General features: G+C 43.0%; 1 protein-coding gene across 1 annotated transcript in view; it reads left to right on the top strand.

The window, feature by feature from the left end:
* DMD (dystrophin) overlaps positions 1-23,970 on the top strand; it is a 2,214,077-nt gene that overhangs the window by 610,992 nt on the left and 1,579,115 nt on the right. Inside the window, exons 24-25 of the mRNA XM_088454197.1 lie at positions 669-824; positions 22,015-22,185. Of these exons, the coding sequence (XP_088310323.1) occupies positions 669-824; positions 22,015-22,185 (327 nt within the window). The remainder of the gene's footprint in view (positions 1-668; positions 825-22,014; positions 22,186-23,970) is intronic.

Genomic DNA, 23,970 nt, shown 5'->3' with positions numbered 1-23,970 from the left:
ATTGATCAGCCAATATATCAGCCAGTGTGTACCCAGCATTAAGCTGCCCATCCACTAGCAGACTTGTCCCTGAAAGATGAAAAGATCTTCACAAATCGTTCATCAATTCCTGATGATCATTATCGTTCATGTGGATGAACGATTTGTGAACGATTACACAAAACGACCAAAGACCATAGACCATAGACCAATGATTTTCAAAGCAGTTGTTAATAAATTAAAAATGGGCAGAAATATTTGGTCGTTGGTCATTCTGGGTTTGAAAACGTGGACCAATTCTTGAACGATTGCATGCTAACGATGTCCGATAACAACTAATTGATGGGCAAAACAGGACGATGCAAATGACCGGCATGATCGCGCATCACTGGTCATTTAGGGCATTTTACTGCACGATTTGCGGACGATTTCCAAGCAATTGAGCGATAACGACGGTCGTTATAGCTCAATCGTTAGGTTTAATTGCCTAGTGGATGGGCAGCATTAGTGTCACAGACATATCTTTATAAACATTTAAGTGCCTCACCTGTAAATGGAAGATCATCCTTTATCTCACCATATATAGTGTTTTTATTACCCATATTCTATTCAGATCAATAGATAATTAAATCATGTGGTTACTTTGTTATTGTAACCCTTCTTACTTTTTTGTTTTGTTTTGTATACAGGCATTGGCAGGTGACATCCAGACAATACAACCCAGTGTGAGTAGTGTGAATGATGTCGGACAGAATCTGATCAGTAAAGCTGAACCAAACTATTTGCCCAGACTCAAAGGTGATTTAAAGAATCTTAATGAACAGTGGGACCAAATATGTAAGCAGGTATGTACTTTCTCAAGATGTCCATGAAAATAGATCAAGCAATTATTATTCATTAAAAAGGAAGTGCAATATAGCCTCATTTCATAATATAGTTGCATCATCGTTACTGATTTTAATTCAGATTTTTTTTTTAAGCTTTACTTTTGTTCTTTCCTAATACCAATGTTAAAATAACTAAAATATAGTGAGACCTACTGTATACTAAATTATAACACTCCAGATGTTGCAATGTAATACTGTAGCTCTCTAAACATTTTTAAATTATCCTCTATATCTAGCAACACATAATATTGTCAGTCATAATCATATATATAAAATTTAGTAGTCTGTTTGTTTGTCTGTCTGTTCGGTTATGCATTCGGACACCCCTGCACCGATTGGGATGAAACCAATGCAAGGTGGTCAAGTTGGATCCTGGGCAGGTTTTAGGGTGGTTAGGGTCTCAGTTGGACCTCCTGTTGGTGTATGCTGGGCAGAACTTTGACCCGGGAAGCCTATTCTGAGCCTTCCACTGGATGGATGTGGACAAAAAGTTCCTAGAGTGGTAACATTGAATACCAGAAGACATACTAGGGGGTTGAGGTCCTAGTCAGACCTCCCATTGTATGGTGGGCAGAACTTTGACCTGGGGACGCTGGGCAGAACTTTAACCCAAGGAGCCTATTCTGGGCCTTCCACTGGATGGATTTGGATAAAACTTTACAAAGGGGTGGTAATTGGTCTTGGATACCTAATGGAGTGGTTGGGGTCCCGGTTGGACCTCATGGCAGAGTGCATCAGGCAGAATGTTGACCCAGGGAGTTTGTTTTGGGCCTTCCACTGGATGGATTTGGACAACATCACATAATTTGGATGAAAACTTCACAGAGTGGTAACATTGGATCCGAGAAGGCATACTAGGGGGTTGAGATCATTGTCGAACCTCCCGTTAGTGTATGCTGGGCAAAACTTTGACCCGGGGAGCCTGTTCTGTGCCTTCCACTAATTGGATTTGGATGAAAAATTTCACAGAAGGGTGACAATTGGTCTGGGATATCTAATGGAGTAGTTGGGGTCCCAGTGGGACTTCATCAGAGTTCTCCAAAGAACTTTGACCCAGGGAGCCTGTTCTGGGCCTTCCTCTAGTTGGATTTGGATGACATCACATAATAAAACTTAATAACTTGAAGATTTAAACTTGGGCAATGCCGGGTACTTTGGCTAGTTAAAGATAAAATCAAAAACAAGTTTTACAACTGTGTGAATTTTAATAACAAAAACAGCTCTATGAATTCTTAACAAAATGAAATTGCTTTTATAAACTGCTGCTATATTTCAAAATTAGTTATGGTTAGTTTGTAGTATGCTTTAAAATGAAAATTATACTTTGATTTTGTAATTTTATTCCTAACACACTATTATACATTCTATCAGTAATACAATTTAAACATATTCTAAAGCAATAAACTATGATGGCAAACACATACTTTACATTGCAGTATCACTATAAAAGGCATTTATTTTAATAGTGCCAAGTGCAGAGCCTTCCTCTATGTACATGTGCATCAAGCACTCTCAGGTGGATCTCCATGCTGCCAAATTCAGGTGGCAACTAGGTAGTGTCAGTGCCGCCTTCCGGATGGCAGCACTTCTTGCACACACCCCTAGTAATGGCCCTGCTGCCCCCCGCATGTATGACATTAACTGAAAAGGAGACAGAGCACTGGAAGCTGAGCACTGGGTCATCCTAATTGGGCGCTGTGCAGGTCCTTTAGCCAAATACAGGTGCCACTGGTCACAGATCCCTATTATGGCTCAGACAGGTCCAATCCATATTTGTAGCATTTAAACACTTGCTGATTAGACTAAATATTGTCATTGCATAATCATTATTATATTATGCAGGATGTTACTTGTAGTTGAAGTAGAGCTACACTGGTTTACAACCATACTAGCTCCTACATAAATAAAGTAAGCAGGACTAGTACCAATACATGATAGACCCCATAGGCATAGAGCAAAGGTGTTCAATAACTAAGAACCAGACATGGAAAGGAAGCAGGCTTATTTAGAAACAGTTCAATGTCTATTACACAGTACATTATTTTAATCAGAAGTATTACATTACTATATAAATGTAGTCAAAGTCCAAAGCAATGTTGAGGCAAGCAGAGTTCAGAATTAGCAATATACAGCACAATCTGGTTACATGCAGAATAGAACCTATAATAGGCAAAGGTGTAATACCAGGTTTGATTTATATATCTGAATGAGCACTAGGATTCCACTATGTAAAGTTTGTGCAAGCCTAACATCAGCCTCCCCTCTTAAAACCATTCTTGAGCTAAGAAGGAGGCTTCACTTTGTTGTCACTCATCAAAATTCTGATGTTTTACAACCACTAGGTTTTGAGTGATGTAATCATGAAATCTGATTGGTGTGTCTTCAACATAAGTTAGTGTATCTGATACTCATCTTATGCAGTGTACAATCAATGAACAATCAGGTCCAGGACTGGGTTTGTAGGCCCCTAGGCAAAGCTTCACACTACCACCCCAGCACTTCCTTAGTACCCTCTTCCCTGCCTGATTATATTAAATCATAGGAAAAGAAATAGACTAGTGAAAAATATTCAGCCCACAGTTCGTCGGTGTCTTCTCCAAAACAAGAGAAGGAGAAAGAAGGGAGGAGAGAGCCCTGGACAGGCGCCTGGGCTGGTTGCTTGCTTGTATTGTATCACCGCAGACGTCAGCACTGTGGCAGAGACCTGGACATGCGGGTCACAGGGACAGATGCGGCTGACAAGACCCGCGGCTGCTGCCAGTACCCTGGGTCAGATTATGGATTGTGGGGCACACAGACAACTAATTTATTGGTAATCCTACCAATAAGAACCATAGATATACCAATCCCTTACCCACCGTCACTCCTTCACTTAATACTTGACCCACTCAAGTAATCCAAACCCAATGTCACTCCCTGACACTCACCTAATCCCCAGAAATACACTTTACATAATTTGGCAAAAAAAAAAAAACGTACTGTAAAAAGAAAATTGTGTAACCTCTCATTGGGCGAGATGCATCAAGCATCGCATTTTAGATGCGATGCATCCCGCCACTGATCGCATGTATAGCAGCATTTAGTAACGCCATATGCATTTACATTTAAGCAAATGACAGCTCTTCAGATAAGAGCTGTCCTTTCCTGTGTGGGGACTTCCGTGGTTATCACATAAACCATTGGGGACCATGGGAGGGATCCTATTGGATCCCTCTCAGGGAAGTCTCTGATAAGAAGCCCATAGGCTTCTATTAGGCAATGCCATCTATAGATGGCGTTGCTTATTGGGAACAAGCTCCGGAAAGTTTTGCTTTCTTGTTCTTGGTGCATATGGTGATTGTGGTCAAACCTCCGAAAACCGCTTTTTTGGTAGTTTGAATGGTGTTTTAGTATAGTACATCCCACCCATTGACACTAGTTGCTGTTCATTCCTCTTCCTGATGTCTGTATTTCAAACTGGCTGGCACACAGGGGTAGGCCGTTCTAGAGGAGTTTTCGTAGGAAGCAAAATAAATAAAGAAATACATAAACAAAATTATGCAAAAAAAATATATATATACTTCTGTATAAATAATATACCACTAGATATATAAACTTCAAAGATAGACAGACATATGGATAGCCTTCTATTATCATTACTTTGTAATCATAAAATATATTGTTTATATTATTATTTTTAAAAATTTTTGCTTCACCAGACTGGAGGTGGCAGTGTCATTACGTCACACCAACTAAGGGGACTTGGGATGCAGGCATTACCCCGTCCCGCCGTCAATCCGACCCTGCCAGCACCATGTACTGTAAAAGAAGGATGTCTCTTTCAAAGACATTCTTCTTTCTTTTTGATAGGCTGACTGTGCGGTGCCCTCCAGAGGTCAGGCCGCAGGTGGGGACTGAAGCTGCTTAATGGCAACACTGACCCTGTGTACAATGTACATTTTGCAAATAATCCATGACCCTTTAAAAAGTACATAAAACCACTTATTAGTTCTGCATCTGTTACCAAGGAAATATGGTGAAAAATAATAACTGCATTACAATCCAATTCAAGTACTGGTAAGTGAATGATGTCACACATTACCATGGTAACTTATACAAAATGGCAGCATTCCAGCAAAATAGAACAATTTCATAATGCTAGAAGCCCGTAATCTCGTATACTTGGAATGCATCCTGATTAGTATGTAAATAACATATACAGGGCCTTAAAATATTCAGCACTCAAAATATTTTTCATATATTGTTGCCACAGATTTTGATACAAAAATAGATTGCAGTAGGAAGTTTTTTTATTTTAAATAAAACACAAAAATTGAGTATCATGTCAAATCAAAATAATAATTTCAGAGGATTCTACATATTCCTAAAGATGAAATCTGGAAATAATGTATTTAAAAGTATCCATACAACTTCTACAGATATAGTTTGCTTATTGACTTCACTTGTGTATGACATAATTTATGATTAGTGGATCACATCTTGTCTGTTGTTTTTTTTTCAATTATAAATACCTATCACTTTGAGGCAGCACAATAAGGAAGATACTTTTCAAAAAGAAAATATATTAAATTAAGATTAAACAAATCCTATATATGATTATTATAAGACACAAATATGGGGTACAGAACTATAGCAAAGACACTGCATGTCTCTCAGTGCTCATTGTACAGATATGAAAGTAGTGTGGAACCACATAAACACTCAGACTGCCCCTACCAATTTAGTTCCTGAACAAGAATTGTGCTTGTCAAAGAAGCTTCAACAGTGACATTCAATGAGCTACAAGAGTCCATAGCGATGATGGAAGTTAATGTAAATAGGTCAACAATTTCCAAGGCATTCACAGAAGCTGAAATGTTTGTCCACAGAGTCATCAAAATGCCATCTTAAAGTTACTACAGATACATCTGTATGAGATTGCATTTTTCCCTATACTTATCTCCAGGAGCATTATTTCATGCCAGGAGCCCAGAGTCTAGATAGTTGTTGGTACACCCCTCCACTTGCATTCAATACCAAAACCCCAGGCTCAACAGCTCTCATACACTCCCCCTAACCCACATTCACTACTAACACCCCAGTAACACCCAACTAAACACTCTCCTCCCCCTGCATTTACTTCCAACACCTCAGCAGCACCCAGACACACACTCTCCTCCTCCTGCATTCACTTCCAGCACCACAGCAGCACCCAGTCACACATTCTCCTCCCCCTGCATTTATTTCCTGCACACCAGCAGCATCCACTCTCCCCCCATGAATTCACTGCCAACAACCCAGCAGCCCCCAGTCTCATACTCTTCTCCTCCTGCATTAATTTCCAAGACAGCAGCAGCACCCAGAGATACTCTACCCTGCATTCACTGCCAAGACCCCAGCAGCATCCACACTCCCCCTCCACATTCACTTCCTACAACCCAGCAGCACCCAGACACACACTCTCCTACCTGCATTCACATCCAACACTCCAGCAGCACCCAGTAACATTCTTCTCCCCCTGCCTTCACTTCCAACACACCAGCAACACCCAGACACACACTATTCCCCCCTTGCATTCACTGCCAACACACTAGCAGCACCCAGTCAAACACTCAACCCCACTGAATTCACTGACAAGATCCCATTAGCATCTTGACACACCCTCTCCCCCTCCATATTCACTTCGTACAGCCCAGATGTACCCACATACATTATCCTTCCCCTACATTCACTGTCAAAAACGCAGACACACACACTCTCACCCCTTCCACATTCACTTCCAACACCACAGCAGCACCTGTTCTTGCTATTTGCTGCTCAGATGGCAACAGCAGAGACAACAAGTCCCTCATTTTTGAGAAAGAAACAACATAGGAGGGAGGGGCCATGCACTCCAGCCTGTGCCTTTTATGTGCATTGGTGCAGATTCCTTGATGGAGTTCCGTCAACTGGAGACTGGACTCCAGGGTGGAAGCCCTACTAGAGGGAGGACTGTGGCACATGCCCCCTGGGATCCCTGCTTACTCCTGCTCTACAGTGCATAAAGAAGTAACTGGAGCAATGGAGGAGGTCACTGTGACCACTTCAAGGCTGGCGCCAAGAAGCAATCGCCTTCCATTGTCTCCTGTATTTATGCTCCTGCTTCTTTCAGTATTTTACACTCCGAAACTAGTTTTGAAATCTGCCCACATAACAATGAACTGTTTTGGTCAGTTGCCTTTTAGCTTTGTTTAAATTAAATATATGGTAGATCTAGCCATCTTGTCTTTGTTCTAAACTAGTTATCTGTTAAAAGCTAAAACACACGTTAAATTCACATATCAATGCACAATGCTCTTACACAAACACAAAATAATAGATGCAAAAGTACTGTACTTCCTGTACTGAGCTCTCTCAGAGACCTAAGTAATAAAAAAATCACCAATAAGGGATTCACACTCTTCCCATAAGGACTTGAGATAGATAAGATCAAGCATATCTTTCACTACCACTTTTTCCATATAATGGTTTCCAGTAAATTAATAGAGATGAGCGGCTCAGTTTAATCTGTCACAATCGTTCTAAAAAATGGCATCTTATTGACTATCTGGCTCTCACGTGTTTTGGATAGCCAATTTGGTTATTTCCAAAGTTGTGCTAATTTTGCGAAAAGTACCAAGTACAGCTGAACCTTCCATCTCTAAACAACATTGTTCTAAGTTTCAATAGAGGGTTGTAATCCTGTGAGGTTGGGTGCAGGATGCCGGCGCTCGGGATTCCGGCAGTCAGAATCCTGATGCTGGCATCCCAACAGGGTTAGGATACCAACACCTATCGGTCTGCATACTAACCCTACCCCTCCCTCCCCGGTGCCTAAACCTAACCTTTTCTTCTTAGTGCATAACCCGAACTCTCTCCCTAGCGCCTAACCCTATCCCCTAACTCTCCACCTTATCCCCGCTACTTGAGATGCTGGTGGTCGGGATGCCGGTGCCGGGCTCCTGACAAGTGTCAAGATTCTGGTACAAGTATTTAAAGCACTAGCATCCTACAGTAGATGTCAGGATTTTGACTGTATCCCATCCTGTGTGCTGTAGTATCTTGTTAATTGTTTGTGATAGGAGTGGGATTTATATATAGGACAATTGTGTGATGTATTTAATAGTTGTGAGATGCATACTTTATGTTGACTGTTTATGGTACAAATGGAGTGTGTTGTGATTTGTTTGTGTTTATGGGAATTGCATATGTAAAACATACTTAAGTGGCTGTTGATGATTAAAGGCAGCCAAGGAATAATTATTGGCTGTACCTAAGGGGATAATTGTGGATGCATTATTAGGACAATTATGCAATGTGGAGACACTCTGTTACGAGCCGCCGCCATGGCTCTACTTCACAGCAGGACCCGGCCATTACCAAGTAACCGGGACAGTGCACTACACCAATGTTTCCGACGGTTGCTAGGTGACGGGGACTCAAAGTGGCCACAGGGGGTTCTGGTCCCAGCTGTACCTGGCAGTCAGGACACTGACTCGCAACCGGGTCGATGTTTAGGCCTTCGCTCCGGAGCTCACTACAAAAGGACCGGCTGTCGATGTTGTTCGACAGCTCGGCCCGTTTTGTAGGCGGGGTGGGGGGGTTGTTTCACAAATGGAGGCGTTCGTTAAGGAACACCAGCCGTTTTGTGGGCAGCCACACTGACATCAGCAGTGATGTCAGTAGGGAGCTTCCTGCTCGATCAGAGCAGGAAGCTCCCTGGGGCTTGCGGTTGCCGAGACCCAACCTTAGGGTCTCGTCGCAAGCCCCAAATGTAGCGATGGTCTTGACCATTGTGACCATCAACCTGGTCAGTCGCTAAAGCTGTGGGTGGTAACCCACTGCTTAGCTAGCGACCAGGAGGCCACACTTAAAAATAGAAGCAGATGCCCTCATTCAGAACGAGCGCTCGCTTCTTGCAAGTGCCTCTGAATGAGGGCACTGTGTGTTAGGATCTGGATTTGTTGTGGACCCGAGGTGGTAATAGGAGCAGACTTCTGAACAGATTTAAATTGATTTAAATTGAAAAGTGGGTTTGTTAATGGGTGAACTTGCAGACATATACACGGATAATATACAGTCCAGAATATTAAGAGGATGGTGATGATTAGAAACTGTAGTGAAATAAGAATAAATAATGTTGTGCCAGAACTAATAAAAGTCTTTGTAATCCAAAAGGTCACTGCAAGGCTGCAGACAGGAAAACAGTTACTGATTGATACTGGTGTGATTAAATCCAGAGAGGTTATAGAGTAATTGGATTAACAGCAGCTGATGAATTAAGTGGAGGGTTGTACTGAGATGGCTCAGTGTAGAGTCAGAGAGCTAGGTAAATGGAGGCAGTGTAGGTACAATGTTAACTGCACACTAAGGTCCTTTGGCAGGGAAAGGGTAGATAGAAGGTGTAGGATGGTTCCAGCAGGAGACTGGGAGCAGGCAGGGCGATGTAGGCTGCTAGGAAGCTGGGATTCAGCAAGAGCACAAGTGAGCACTCAAACAGACAGATTTTCAGGAGCACAGGAACTCTCTCACAGCATGCACTGTGAAACACGTTGCACTGGCAACTATGGGAAGCTCTGAACTCCCTTAAGTAACCAGTGAATCGTGATAGGTCAGAGAGAGCATGTGACATGCCAGGACTGGAGCAGCTAAGTCACATGACCAGAGGCAAGATGGCGGCACCCATACCAGAGTGGAATGGAAACACCACCAGGCCTACCCAAGCCAGAATGACACAGTGCCCACAGAACACTTTGCACAGCCAATGCCCGCTGCCAGACACCATCCACTCCACCGAAAGGACCACACCACAGCGCCCTTACAGGTAATACCCATCGTCCCCTATACCAAGAAACCCTGGTCGTGACACTGTGGATGTGCAGCATCACAGCTGCACAAGATGTTTTTTTAAGGGGGCTGGGCACTCTGGCTGCCTCTCATTGGTCTTTCTTACAGTTATAAGTCCTCCAGCCTTACTACTCATTGTCGGTTATAGCTTTTTACTTGGAGTTAGCTTGCTGACCCTGTTGTATTCACTTCTGTTGGAGTCCTGTGTTGCCTAGTCATTCTGATCTTTGGTCTCATTCTGCTTACAAAACATCTACTGCTAAGTATCACCTTATTTACTTTGGGAACTGTGAAAATTGTTTGTTAGCACCTGTTACAGTCTGCTCTTACTAGTTCCTGCTGTTATTATCTACACCTCATGTTACTTGCAAATATCAACTGCTAAATATCAATGTACTTACTGTTGGAACCAGGACAACTGCTTACTATCACATGTTACAGTCTGCTGTTATTAGTCCCTGCTGTTATTATCTACGCACATGTTGGACCATTAGCCTCATTGTATTGCTTGTGGGTTTCTACTATTGCAGTCTAGCTCATGTGATCACCTGTCATTTGTATAAACCTTTACTACTCAGACTTTAAGACCTGACGGCATCTCAGTACCAGTGAGAGTATAATTCTCTAAGGGAATATAGGCATTTTTTATATGCAGAAGACCTCAGCTGTTGGTTCTAGAGTGTTTATTCAAGATAGGTACATGTTTCATAACACTCTGACTGCATTATGGGGTTATCAGTACAATGAATTATATGTTATTGAAAGAAGACTACAGCTTGTTTGTGAGATAACATATGTTGACTTTTGTTTAAATATAGGTAGACATGTGAATCAAAATAGGAGTACATAGGGCCTGATTCAGTACACAATTGCAACCATGTTCGCAATTGCAACCGCATTCGTAGATCGTCTGATTGTTGTGTACTGTGAATGCATGTGAACCGCATTGTGCGTGCTCCACAATCACACTGTGATTATGTACACACACAGGAATCCATCGCAAAGTGAGTGACAGGCAGTGAGCATTTGGGGGTGGTGACAGGAGAGTATTTGCAGAAATGCAGACATGCCTGTCCATTTGAATGCATTACATGGGCATGCATAACTTAGCCACTGCAATTGCATACGCAGGTTGTTTACTCACTGCGTGCAACGAGACTTCCAGTTTCTGAGACAGGTCAGCCCTGCTGTACTTATGCATGATGGGCCAATATTCTCTGATGGTACCACTGAGCGGTGGCAGAAATTAGCATTGCATGTGATTACGCAGCTGCGATCGCAATTGTGATTCATGCTGAATCAGGCCCATGCTTGCTTTGGTATTCTACTATTGTGCTTGTAGGATATGTCATATGTACAGTACTGTACACAGTGATACAATGGTGTCTTTGTTTATAGTTTATGGTTACATTTGCAGTTTACTGTAGCTAGTTTATTTGCAATCTAAAACACCTGAGAGCAGAGATTTCCAGAAAGATGCCATGTATCCTAATTTCAAATCCGAACTTGGCGAAAAGAACCAAGTCAAAAACAAGCCGCTTAACTCTAGATATAAGAATGGACTATTAATTATCATTGTTACTGTAAATTTGTAACAGAAAAAGTATTGTTTCTTCTTCAGGGTTCATAGCATCCACAGGAATTACCATGGGGTATGAAATTGAAGCGATCCAATGCACCAAACAGCTCAAGCTTTGTAGCTCCCAGCATGCACTGGTCCTCCTCCCTATATACCCCGCCCTCAGCCACAGGCAATCAGGTTATTTTTTTGGTGCGTGGCAAAACCAGTTGCACCTGTTATAACAGCGGGACATCCTAGGCAGTCCCAGGCTTTTTTATTTTATGATTTACCTTAGTTTATTTGAATTTTAAAGTTTAGCGGTACCTGGCACAGATAATAATGCAGTACTGTGACTCCTTCCACCTCCACCGACGCCGAAACACCAGTACTGCTATACGCCCTGAGGTTCTCGGCTGGCCTCAGCATGGCTTAGCTAGCGGCTTTCGCTGAGGTCTGGACTACAGTTGGATCACGGAGATGTCAGGTAAGTGATTCCTCTTGGGGAATCGTGCGCGGCAGTCCTGGCCTCCAGTGCAGAGATGCATCGGAGGCGGTTGCGGGTGAAGGCCTCGTGTAATGTGTCCTCACTAAGGCGGCCAGGGCCATATCATCTGTTGCTGGGGAGGGGTGGTAGGAGGCACTAGAATGCACTAGTCAACGTCTTGCTACTGTGAGGTCAGCATACCCGGCCATCAAAATTGCCGCCTAAGGGAGATAGGTGCTCATCCCCACCAGACGCGAACTTCCGGGTATGGATTTCCGCATCTGGTTCACTATATCTGACACCTTGTGTAACGAGACGCTCGCAGTTAGTGTCTGTGTGTGTACTGCTGTAGCTGTTGGTCTCAGAGGTTTTTGTCTGTCTCTCTGTATACCTCTCCCCTGGGTCTGGTATAGAGCACTCTACATCCTACCACAACCCCCTCAGGGCTGGTTAGTTGATACAGAGTCCATTTGCAATGGCAATTTTGCGTATTTATGCATTGTATGTGACTGTATGCTAGCTACTGTGTGTATACTGCTTGACATATAGCGGCCGCTCATTGGCTGATTATACATGGGTCCTAGCCAATGAGCGTCGGCTATATGTAAGTTGCCTCTGATTGGCTGGCAGGTCGTGAGATTTCCCAAAGCGGCCCGTCAGCTGTCATTCGTGAAGTATTGCTATGTATGACAACACACATAGCAATACTTGTCCGTATGGGTGCAGTTTTTCAGTTTGTTATGTTGCCAATTACAGGGTTGCTACAGAGAGCAGCATGAGGGTGGAGGTGAGTATCACATCTTTATTCCAGGTACACCCATTGGATTCTACATGGGACAAGGAGACAGACCAGCTGGTAGTAGGTAAGTATGTGTGAATGGGATAGGTAGGTATGTAATAAAGCTGTACTATTTATGGTGTGTGTACTATCTTTTTTAAACTATTTATTTTACAGTGGGGGTACAGGTGCTGGATGCCTGCTGGCACTTGCAGTTCTACAAGTTCCAAAGGGCAGGCATGCTGGCACCTATAATTTCCCTGTAATATACAATAGTATGGAAATATGTAACACATTACCCCCATTCCCTCCACTCCAGGGGTGTGGGGAAGAGCCCCAGTCTTCAGCCCAAGCCTGGGGTTTCGGGAGAGGGAAGTCCCTCCCCTGAAGTCCCTCCCCTGAGATCCCCGGCTTGGTCTGACCCGCTTGGTGTGCGAATGCTTTGGCCATGCAGACACGGTAATAGGGTCGCCTGTGGCATTACATCCTGGTTGGTTTGGGTCCAGTGCTGGTTTTAAATATGGGGGGACCCTTATGCATTCCCCCCCCTGTATTTAAAACCAGGACTGGCCCTGCAGTCAGGTGTTGGTTCCTAAACTATGGTGGAACCCTACACGTTTTGTTCCCCATAATTTTCAGAACCAGAACTGGCTGACCAGTCTGTGGTTCCTTATGCTTTTGGGGCGGGACCCCACGTCAATTGTTTAATAAAAATTAACCCTTAAAACACACTTTTCATTATTAGACATACACAAATCACACTGATTTGTGTATGTTTGATGGAATCTCGCAGCTCAGGAGGTGGTGCATTTGAAACTTCTGTTTAGTCCCCAATTTGGCTGTAAAAATGGCCGAATATAGCAAAACAAATAATGGTAAATTCCCAATTTATGCTGAAGTCAATGAAAAGTACTTCTGATTTGAGCCGATGGTGTATTCATTTCTAGTGATCAAAACAGCCAAATTTGCGGCATTAACACAGTCATATTTTCACCTGAGATAGCAATCTCGGACCAACATTAATCTTAATAAATTTATCCCCAGATGTTAGACAGTCAGGGACAAAAGGTTGACAGGGACAAAACTCAGACACACTAAAGTTCGACATGTAAGAAAGTCGACAGGTACAAAAGTTCGACATGAAAATGGTAGATGCAAAAATGGTCGACAATTATTTTTTTTAACCCTAATCTTCACCATAACCATCCCCTTGGTGCCTATCCCTAACCCTCACTCCTGGTGCCTAACCATCTGGGTAAGTGCTTAACCCTAACAGTGGGGGTAAGTGCCTAACCCTCCAGTAAGTGCCTAACCCCATACCTAACCCTAAATATAAAAAATACATCGACCATTTTTGTGTTGACCATTTTCATGTTGACCATTTTCATGTCGAACTTTTGACCATGTCAACCTTTTGTACTTGTCAATCTTCGTACATGTAGAACTTTAGTGTGTCTGACTTTTCCCCTTGTCGACCTTTTGTCCCTGTATTACTATTGACTGTCTAACATCTGGTGTCTATCTAGACATTATCTATCTAATTACTGTCTATCTATAGTCCGGGACCCCTTTTCCTTAATGTAGTCCTGAAATGTAGCCTCCCTCAATAACATGTATTGCACTAAAGCCTTAATAGCCACAGGCAGAAAGCAACTGAGGGCCTGATTTACTACAGAATGAAACTGCTAATCGCAATAGCAATTACTCATGCAGTTCAACTGCGATAGTATGCTAAATCCATTGTGATCGCAATGTCATATGCAGCACTACATAAGGACGCCCACCTTACCTTACACATCCGTAATGTTTAGCAAGACTGCGAAACCATTGGTACAATTGAGTACAATCGCAGCCTCATGCACACTTGCACAAGCCCTGACCTTACTCAGAAACTGCTAACTTCCACGCACACTATCGGGCCTCAGGCTGCATTGACCATTGCAGTGAATAATTTATGCACGCCTCTGCAATGGCATTGAAGTGTACTGTAATGCCTGCGTTACCTAACACCCACAAACAGCACTTCCTGTCAATCACTTTGTGATGGGTCTGTGGGGTCACTGCAATCAAAGCCCCATTCGCAATGGCTAGTTTGCGCACATGCACTGCGATGCATACGCACGTGAAGTACGCAACAATCGGCCAACTGCGTGCGTAATCGCAGTTGCGTATGGTAGTGAATCAGTTCCTGAGTTCTCTCCCCACTTAGAATGTCACTGTAATATTACTATTATCCACAAGGTGGCAGGGCTGGGCTGATATCTTAAATCTATGAAGACTAATGATCATGCACCAAACAGTACAATTATTTAATTTATTGTTTTTATGTCACAGCTCTATTTCTGCATTGACTTGAGCCACATGGCTTGCCTTTATATATGCAAATGAACAAAGCGCACCAAGCAGTACAAACAATACAATTATTTAATTTATTTTTGATGGTGCAGCTCTATTCCTACCTGGACTGGAGCCACTGGGCTTATATGCGCACATGAACAAAGTGCCTACACACAGCAAAGTACAGCACAGCATATATCAGTGTGCACCCCTATATAGATTGACTAAGCAGCACAGCCACTTGTGAGTCTGGACACAGCACAGCCTATAAAGCAGAGTTAAGCGCAGCATATATCCGTGTGCCTGAGAAGTAAATGGCACCAAGTCCCAGCCGTGGCGCCTTATATAGAATACAAAACCTGCAAGAATCCGACACAGCGAGGATAACGTTTTGCCTCGAAGTGGAATCCGAGTCAGGCGGGAAGACCCGAGCTGATGCTCGTATTGACTTGGATTCCTGATGTTCGGGCAGGTTCATATTCCAGGGCTCCAAGGGATCCGAATCGCTCATCTCTACTTGGATAAGGTTCACTTTGAGTCTTCCACAACAGATAATGGGTGTCACAGTACAAATTAGCATATCACTGTGCCTGTGAACACTGCGCCTGCTCCTTCTCCCTCTGTCTCACTGGGAGCTGTCTGGATGAATGAGTGATTGGTGGGGGCACTGTACAAGTAATGTATCTGCTGGTGCTGTACCCACTCTCGCTGTGTCTCTGTCTCACTGGCAGTCTTTTACTTCATTTTTCCGGTCACTACTGCAAGTGGCGTTCTCTGACCCTGCAGTGCGGCTTCCTCACTCGGCAGTTTGGGTCCTGGTCACAGCCCTGCTCACAATCCCAGCTACTGCACTCCACACAACCTACTTATCAGTCTGGGCATACACAGCAAACACATGCTTTCTGTCTGCAGCCATCTCCAGAGTTCTTTACTCATTCCCCCTTTTATGTTCAGTTTCAGTCTGTGCCTACTAGTGAAGCACACATTGCCAGATAATCTGGGTCCTTGCGCCCCTCCTCACTGCAGTTCCACAACATTCCCCAACAGAGGGCAGCATATAATAGCCCACAAATATGGGGGTCCTTATGGGGTATCACACATACAGGGAGATCGGAAAGTCCCTCCACAGTGACTGTGTGCTAAGTGCGTGACCAGGCCAGCGGCGTGCCTCGGTAACAGGGGGCATGGCCTAATTGCAGGAGGTGTGGCCATGCCTCCTTCGGGGAAAAAAAAAAAAGATTTTCAGCACCACTAAGCGGCACTGCACGCTGGCGAGGGGGCGCTCTGAGCCCCCTCAGCCAGGCACAAAGCCAGGGGGTGTTATCAATGTGATCGCCCCCCCCACAGGCATAGGAGACTGCTCAGCAGCAACGAGCAGTCTCCCACTGTAGCTCAGCACACGCTGTGTGCTGGGCTGCTGTGAGGGAGGGGAGGCGGCATCGGACCCGGCCCTGGCCGGTCCCCTCGGGAAGCCCGGGTAATTTGTACTTGCGCACCAACCCCCTCTCGGCGCCCCTGTGTGTGACGGTACAAAATTCAAAATGGAGCCACACCAACTGCCAGCGAGTCCATGCTGGAGGTATTTGCCAGTGTTTGGAGTGGCTCCACTATTAGAATTTTGGACCTCTGGAGCCAACACTGTCTGACTGGAGGGACTTTCTGAACTCACTGTATATACATGTGTGTGTATATGTGTATATACTTTAACTGCAGACTTTCAGATTTAATTTGAGGGTAATTACATCCAAATCAGGTGAACGGTGTAGGAATTACAACGGTTTCTATATGTGCCTCCCACGTTTTAAGGGGCCAAAAGTATTGGGACAAATTAAACAATCCTAAATCTAACTTTTTTTTTAATACTTTGTTGCAAATCCTTTGCAGGCAATTACAGCCTGAAGTTTGGAATGCATAGACATCACCAGACGCTGGGTTTCATCCCTGGTGATGCTCTGCCAGGCCTCTACTGCAAATGTCTTCAGTTCCTGCTTGTTCTTGGGGCATTTTCCTTTCAGTTTTGTCTTCATCAAGTGAAATGCATGCTCAATTGGATTCAGGTCAGGGGATTGACTTGGTCATTGCATAACATTCCACTTTTTAGCCTTAAAAAACTCTTTGGTTGCTTTTGCAGTATGCTTCGGGTCATTGTCCATCTGCACTGTGAAGCGCCGTCCAATGACTTCTGAAGCATTTGACTGAATATGAGCATATAATATTGCCCGAAACACTTCAGAATTCATTCTGCTGCTTTTGTCAGCAGTCACATCATCAATAAATACAAGGGAACCAGTTCCATTGGCAGCCAAACATGCCCACACCATGACACTACCACCACCATGCTTCACTGATGAGGTGGTATGTTCCTTTCCTTCTCCATACTCTTCTCTTCAAATCACTCTGGTACAAGTTGATCTTTGTCTCATCTGTCCATAGGATGTTGTTCCAGAACTGTAATGGCTTTCTTAGATGGCAAACTCTAATCTGGCCTTCCTGTTTTTGTGGCTCACCAATGGTTTACATCTTGTGGTGAACCCTCTATATTCACTCTTGTGAAGTCTTCTCTTGATTGTTGACTTTGACACGCATCCCTGAAGAAGGCTTAAAAGGCCGCTACGCATCGGAGCTATCACACTTTGAGAAGTGCACAAGCTGTGCACAAATCACACAGACACCTCTGTTGGGAGGTAACACAGACGGCCGTCTGTACTACGTCATTCTCCAGCGTCGCAAGACCCGCACCCGGAAGTGTCGCGAACACACAGGGAATCCACGAGGCTGCCGAAGGGACCAAGCCGGAGTGTGCTACATCCACACACCACGGCAGACGGAACCAAGGAGAAGCCTGGACGATCATCACCCCGCACCCACCGCTCCCAATTCCGGGGCTCCGGTTGTGGAGAGGTGAGATAAGACTGGGACTGAACGATTTGGAAGAAGAGTGTGGGTAAGTAGGGTACCGAGGGTTACGGGACGCCGCACCTTGAGGCCCTACATACCACTGGAACTGCACATCGTTTGTATTCCACCCCATGGTAATAACACCACACACCCTTCCCAGTGATTAACAGTGGATCACACATGGAACCACCTTACAGTTGGAACATTTATTAACTATTTGCCTAATTTCTATCAGAACCATTAGCTGCAGGCGACCATCCACCACTATACCGAGTACCACACAGCAACAGTACGCAAGTGCTGCAATATAACATCTCTGATCTTTTCCCTCTTCCCCCACCTTTCCCCCCCTCCCCTTTTTACCAGTTTGCTCTGTTCCTATCATACATCTGATTACATGTATGTATATGTTTATGTGTTGTCTTGTCCATTAGAAGTGTCTGTCTGTTTGTTATTAATACCATTGAATTTATTTACTAATATCTGCAATACATAAAATACATCAATAATTTAATTAAATACATTTTTTTGAATACAACCTTATTGTTTGAGTGTATTCTAAAACTCAATAAGGTACCAATCATTTGTGGGCAAGCGCGGGCACTAAACCCCCCCTTTTGACACATATACACCTACCTCCTGGAGAGTGTTCTTGATTTGGCCAACTGTTGTGAAGGGGTTTTTCTTCACCAGGGAAATAATTCTTCTGTTATCCACCACAGTTGTTTTCCGTGGTCTTCCGGGTCTTTTGGTGTTGCTGAGCTCTCCGGTGCGTTCTTTCTTTTTAAGAATGTTCCAAACAGTTGATTTGGCCACACCTAATGTTTTTGCTATCTCTCTGATGGGTTTGTTTTGATTTTTCAGCCTAATGATGGCTTACTTCACTGATAGTGACAGCTCTTTGGATCTCATATTGAGAGTTGACAGCAACTGATTCCAAATGCAAATGTCACACCTAGAATCAACTCCAGACCTTTTACCTGCTTAATTGATAATGAAATAACGAGGGAATAACCCACACCTGTCCATAAAATATCTTTTGAGTTGATAGTCCCATTACTTTTGGCCCCTTAAAAAGTGGGAGGCACATATAGAAACCATTGTAATTCCTACACCGTTCACCCAATTTGGATATAATTACCCGCAAATTAAATCTGAAAGTCTGCAGTTAAAGCACATCTTGTTTGCTTCATTTCAAAGCCATTGTGGTGGTGAATAGAGGCCAAAATATGAAAATTGTGTCAATGTCCCAATATTTATGCACCTGACTGTATATATATATATATATATATATATATATATATATATATATATATATATGCAAATAAGAAATGAATGAAGGTGGCACTCAGAGACTTCATTATAAGGTAAACCAAGCACCCACTACGGAGTAGCTTTAATGTGACTTCATATCAGCGTCAACATTTGTTGTCTTGAGAAAGGGGATTCGATCCCCGAAACGTTGATGCTGATATGAAGTCACATTAAAGCTACTCCGTAGTGGGTACTTGGTTTACCTTATATTGAAGTATTTGAGTGCCACCTTCATTCATGTCTTGTTTGCATATGCATTTGGGGAAACCATACCCCTTTGGAAGGCACCGGAGCCATTTACAGCTGAGAGGACTGGTGAGTGCCGGGTCACAGTTGGATATATATATATATATATATATATATATACACCATTTAGGCTGGTTTATTCTTTATTTAGCCCGCAATCATCTGCTGTGGTGGGCAAAGGAAGTGTGTTTATGATTCAAATACCTGTATTAGATTAATAGAAATACATTTGTTTTGTATCAGTATCAAATATGGACCTGATTCAGACCCGCTCGCTCTGAACGATTTTCGGCCATCTCCGCATGCGTATACGCAGTGCGCGTGCACAAGCCATTTGTTGCGATCTGATTTTGGTTGCTCGTAAGCCATCAGGTCGCTACTTTGAGTGACAGTTTATGGGAGGTAACAGGGGAAGATGCTTGTGTACGGGGGAGTAGATGTGCGAATGCAGGCGTGTAGGGCCGCCAAAACACTGTTTAAGGAGCATGCATAATTAGCATAGTAGCGTCATTGTACACGTCACCTGCATGTTTTTCAGCCAGCACTGATCGCTGTGCTTGCGGCAGGTTAAGGCAACCCCAAGGGCTGCGAGCAGCGAGCAGCTCTGATGGCTCACGATTGTCCTGATTAATCCTTAATTTCACAGAGATGACATGTGTTGCGAGTGGCGTCTTTAGACACTTGCGAGTGCACTTTGCCGTAGCTCGCAAAAACATAGTGGGCGTCCTTACGCGACGCAGTGCAAGCTCTTCATTTAAATAACCGCCCCCTTTTTGCCAGCGAGTAACTGCAACTTGCGAGCGGGTCTGACTGAGCTCCTATGTTGATAAAAATTTGTTTTTTACTCTTTTTTTTTTTCTTTAATCTGTCTACATCCTAGTGCAACAATAAATATATATTCCTTTTTGCGCTAATTATTAAAGAGGTCTGGCATGTGAATTAAACACTCAAATACTCTAGAATATTTATATAAAGTTTTTTATTGCACAATGTAACAGTAAAAAGATTGCAACCGATTGCTAGTATATCAGTGTATATTCCTATAAAATAATCACAATAAAATTGTGACAAAAAGAAAAAGAAAATATAATGGCCCTCATTCAGAGCCGTACGCTCTGAGCAGAGCGCCGGGCTCCATTTTCATGGAGCGTCCTCCTGGACGCTCGTATAGCTGTGGGTCACCACCCACAGGCTATACGAGCGTGCTTTGTGATGGCCGCGATGGTCTCGACCATCGAAATTGCGAGCCGGAGCCTGCGGTTGAGGTTTTCAACCGCATGCTCTGGAGTGATTTTGGCTCTATCAGAGCCAAAATCACTCCCACTGACATCACTAGTGATGTCAGTGGGCCGGCTCCTGACGGGAGGCGTTCCCGTGGGAACGCCTCCGTCAGGGAGGCACGCCCCCGGCACGCCCACCAAAGGGGGCGTGCTGTCAATCAACATTGACAGCACGCCCCCTTTGATCGGACACAACGAGCGAAGGACTTTCCTTCGCACGTCGCGTCTGGCGCATGCGCACGACGGAGCTCCCTCCGTCGTGCGCATGCTCAGTCCATAACATCGACCCACTTGCGAGCGGACAGCCGCTCGCGAGTGGGTCTGAATCAGGCCCAATGTCTCTTATGTTTATACTCCAGGGGTCTTTAAATTGAAGTCTCTCCTATCACACACTGCGGGAACCTGGAAGGCGGAGCTCATGAGTGATCTCCAGCCCGGCTCTGGCAGTGGGCACAGCAGCCAGTCTGTCTGACTCTCATTGGCTGCTGAAACACACATACCTCCACCAGGTAGTACTAGTGTACTACCAGGTGGCGGTGTGTGTGTTACTGTGTAATGTGTTACTGACTTTAAACCAGTGTCCTGGTCCGTAGCCGGTGGCACTTCCCCCCACCCTTGCGCGGACTATCCGACATCGCGAACGTGCCCTGCTCGACACCCCCTAGATATGCCACTGATTAGAAGATAACATTTACTGTAGGAGGGAAAATAAATAAATGGAAACATTCATGGAATATCACTTTTCTCCCTCACTAAAGTTTCCACATTCCTTTTAAGGATTACCATAGCATAATAGAATAATGAACTGCAAGTACTAACTTGGCTGACATGAAAATAAACATTATCTATTTATTATTCATTGCAAACTAAATTTTCCTTTTTGCTCAAGAATACAAAATCTGAAGACTAATCTATTTATGCGCAAGACATTTCTCACACCTAAAAATAAGACATTTTATTGGCCTCAATGGTAGAGTCTCTCAGTTATTACTTTTATCTTCATTATTATCATTTTATATTGCAACAAACTACTGTAACATGTTATAAGATAAATATTTGTATTTAAATAAAAACTGAAAATATTTATAAAAATCAGGTTTTAGGGGCCAATACGTAATTCTTTAATGAGCAACAGACAGTCACATTATGTATTTATAAAATGCTGCTAAGTGTATGATCTGGATTGTTCCTGTGTTATGTGTGAATACAATGTCAAGGTCTGTTTGTCCTAACTTGCTACTTCTAACTTTCAAGTAGTCTGGTTCTCTGCTGTACACAGCCTATATTTGGCCTGTAATCTCTGTAAGTAATCTAAACTTTTAGGCAAAGATGTACTTGATATAGTAGCTCTTGTACTTTCAATAGTCTATGCCGCTGTCTAGCTCTCAGTTTATGCCTCAATTTAGGCCAATGCAAAAAAAGCAGCTCTGAAGGATGGCTTGGAGAAAACTGTAAGCCTTCGAAAGGATCTTTCAGAAATGCAGGAATGGATAGCACAAGCCGAGGATGAGTATTCAGAAAGAGATTTTGAGTACAAGACACCAGAGGAGTTACAAAAGGCTTTGGAAGAGCTAAAGGTACCTGATTTATGTATTTTATGTAGCGTTCTTTCCCAAAACACGTTACTTGTTGTAATAATTACACAGCATAACTTTGCTTTTTATTTTTTTTACTTAATCACTTGAATTTCCTCCATTGCTTACTGAATTAGGAACATGTTTAAGAAATGTATGCCTGTAAGTAATTAGCAGCCAGCCAATGGCTTGATAACACAAGATAAAGGTGGTGAGATGTGCTACTTAATACAATGTGCAGAATTAAGTTTTATTTTTTTCCATTTAATACTAGACCTTGATTCTTATACAGGTTATGGAATGAACTGTAGCCGATTAGCTATTGTATGCCTCTCTGAATGTTTGTCTTTTCATGATGTCTGTAATTATCAGCAAATAGCTAATTCCATTAGTAATAATAACTGCTTGTACAAAGAAACATCTATTTGGGAATTTAGAGAATTCTTTAGAGATCTAAACAAATAATTCCTCAGCAAATAAAATGATTACCTGGATGTAGTACTAATTGGATTTCCACAGATTTAACTTCACAGCTACAAGAAAGAACTGTCAGCACCCACAATAATGTATTTTTAGAAGGTGATGGAAACTGACAGCATTTGTTAAACAGAAAGTATCTAGATATACTGATGACATAATATATACACTGGTGTCCTAACTTATTAGCATGGCAATTCAATAGGTTATTATTATCATATTGTTATGTAAATTCATTTTACATGCAGTGCAGCTATAAAATAGCCTATTAAACATACAAAACAAGAATAATTAGCATGGATCTTACATAATCACATACCTTTGTGTATCTGCTTGCTTAATGCAGTGTCAATATTTTATGCAAAGATTGAAGCATATACTAAAATCAGCAATGCTCCACATATTACTCCAGCCTATGCCTCATCATATTATTCCAGTCAACTGATAACTTTTCTGGCCTTATAGCGCAGTGCACATGAAAGGCTCCCATTAAAAATATATGGTAAAAAAAAATCATAAACTATAATATACTATAAGCAAAATCTTAGCTCCTAGTGATAATGACCACCAATGTGATGTTTGTCAGTAGTTACTGGAAAACACAGGCATATTAGGTGCCTGACAGAGTAATAATGACCATTAAGTTATAATCTACCATTAATATTGCCCACAAAGTCGGTTGAATGTGCTACCGATGACTAGCCTTCATAATATTATGAAAAAGTATTAGTTAAATGGACCCGGCATATACTGGGTCACCTAAGGCCGCCCGCTCTGTCCCATTCTGCCCCCTCCCCACTATATTATTGGTTCTCCTGTCTCTCCATTTGATCTGTCTGGTGTCCGTCACTGTGCTCACCAACACACTCACTGCACATGACGGGCACAGAACAGGCCATCCCTGATTATTATATAGACATCATTGACAATGACATACAATATCTAATATGCCCTTAATAATGGCCAGCAAATTCAAATATGCAAATAATAATGCACAAAGATACAGTATACATTTTGATCATTTCCAGTCAGATCTTCTATACCAATGGAAATTCCCATCAAGAAAGCAAAAAAATATGTAATTGTTTTTATGGTGCAAAAATCATACAAATATCAGTCCAGTTGCCACACAGTTGCAGCATGTTTTTTGTCCAGTTGTGAGCAAGATGTACTGATAGAAATCTAATGCAGCATTTTCAGAAATGTCAGAGGAACAGGGGTCAATGTCTGTACAGACATTTATAGGCCTCTGTCATAGGGCTGTCCAGAAACCAGGTAGCAATGGCGCCTGAAAATGCACTGCTGACATTA

Source organism: Taudactylus pleione, unplaced genomic scaffold (assembly GCF_031769625.1).
Source record: "Taudactylus pleione unplaced genomic scaffold, aTauple2 ptg000609l, whole genome shotgun sequence".
Lineage (NCBI taxonomy): Eukaryota > Metazoa > Chordata > Amphibia > Anura > Myobatrachidae > Taudactylus > Taudactylus pleione.
Note: the sequence above shows the minus strand (reverse complement) of the source record. Positions and strands in the feature narration are given on the sequence as shown.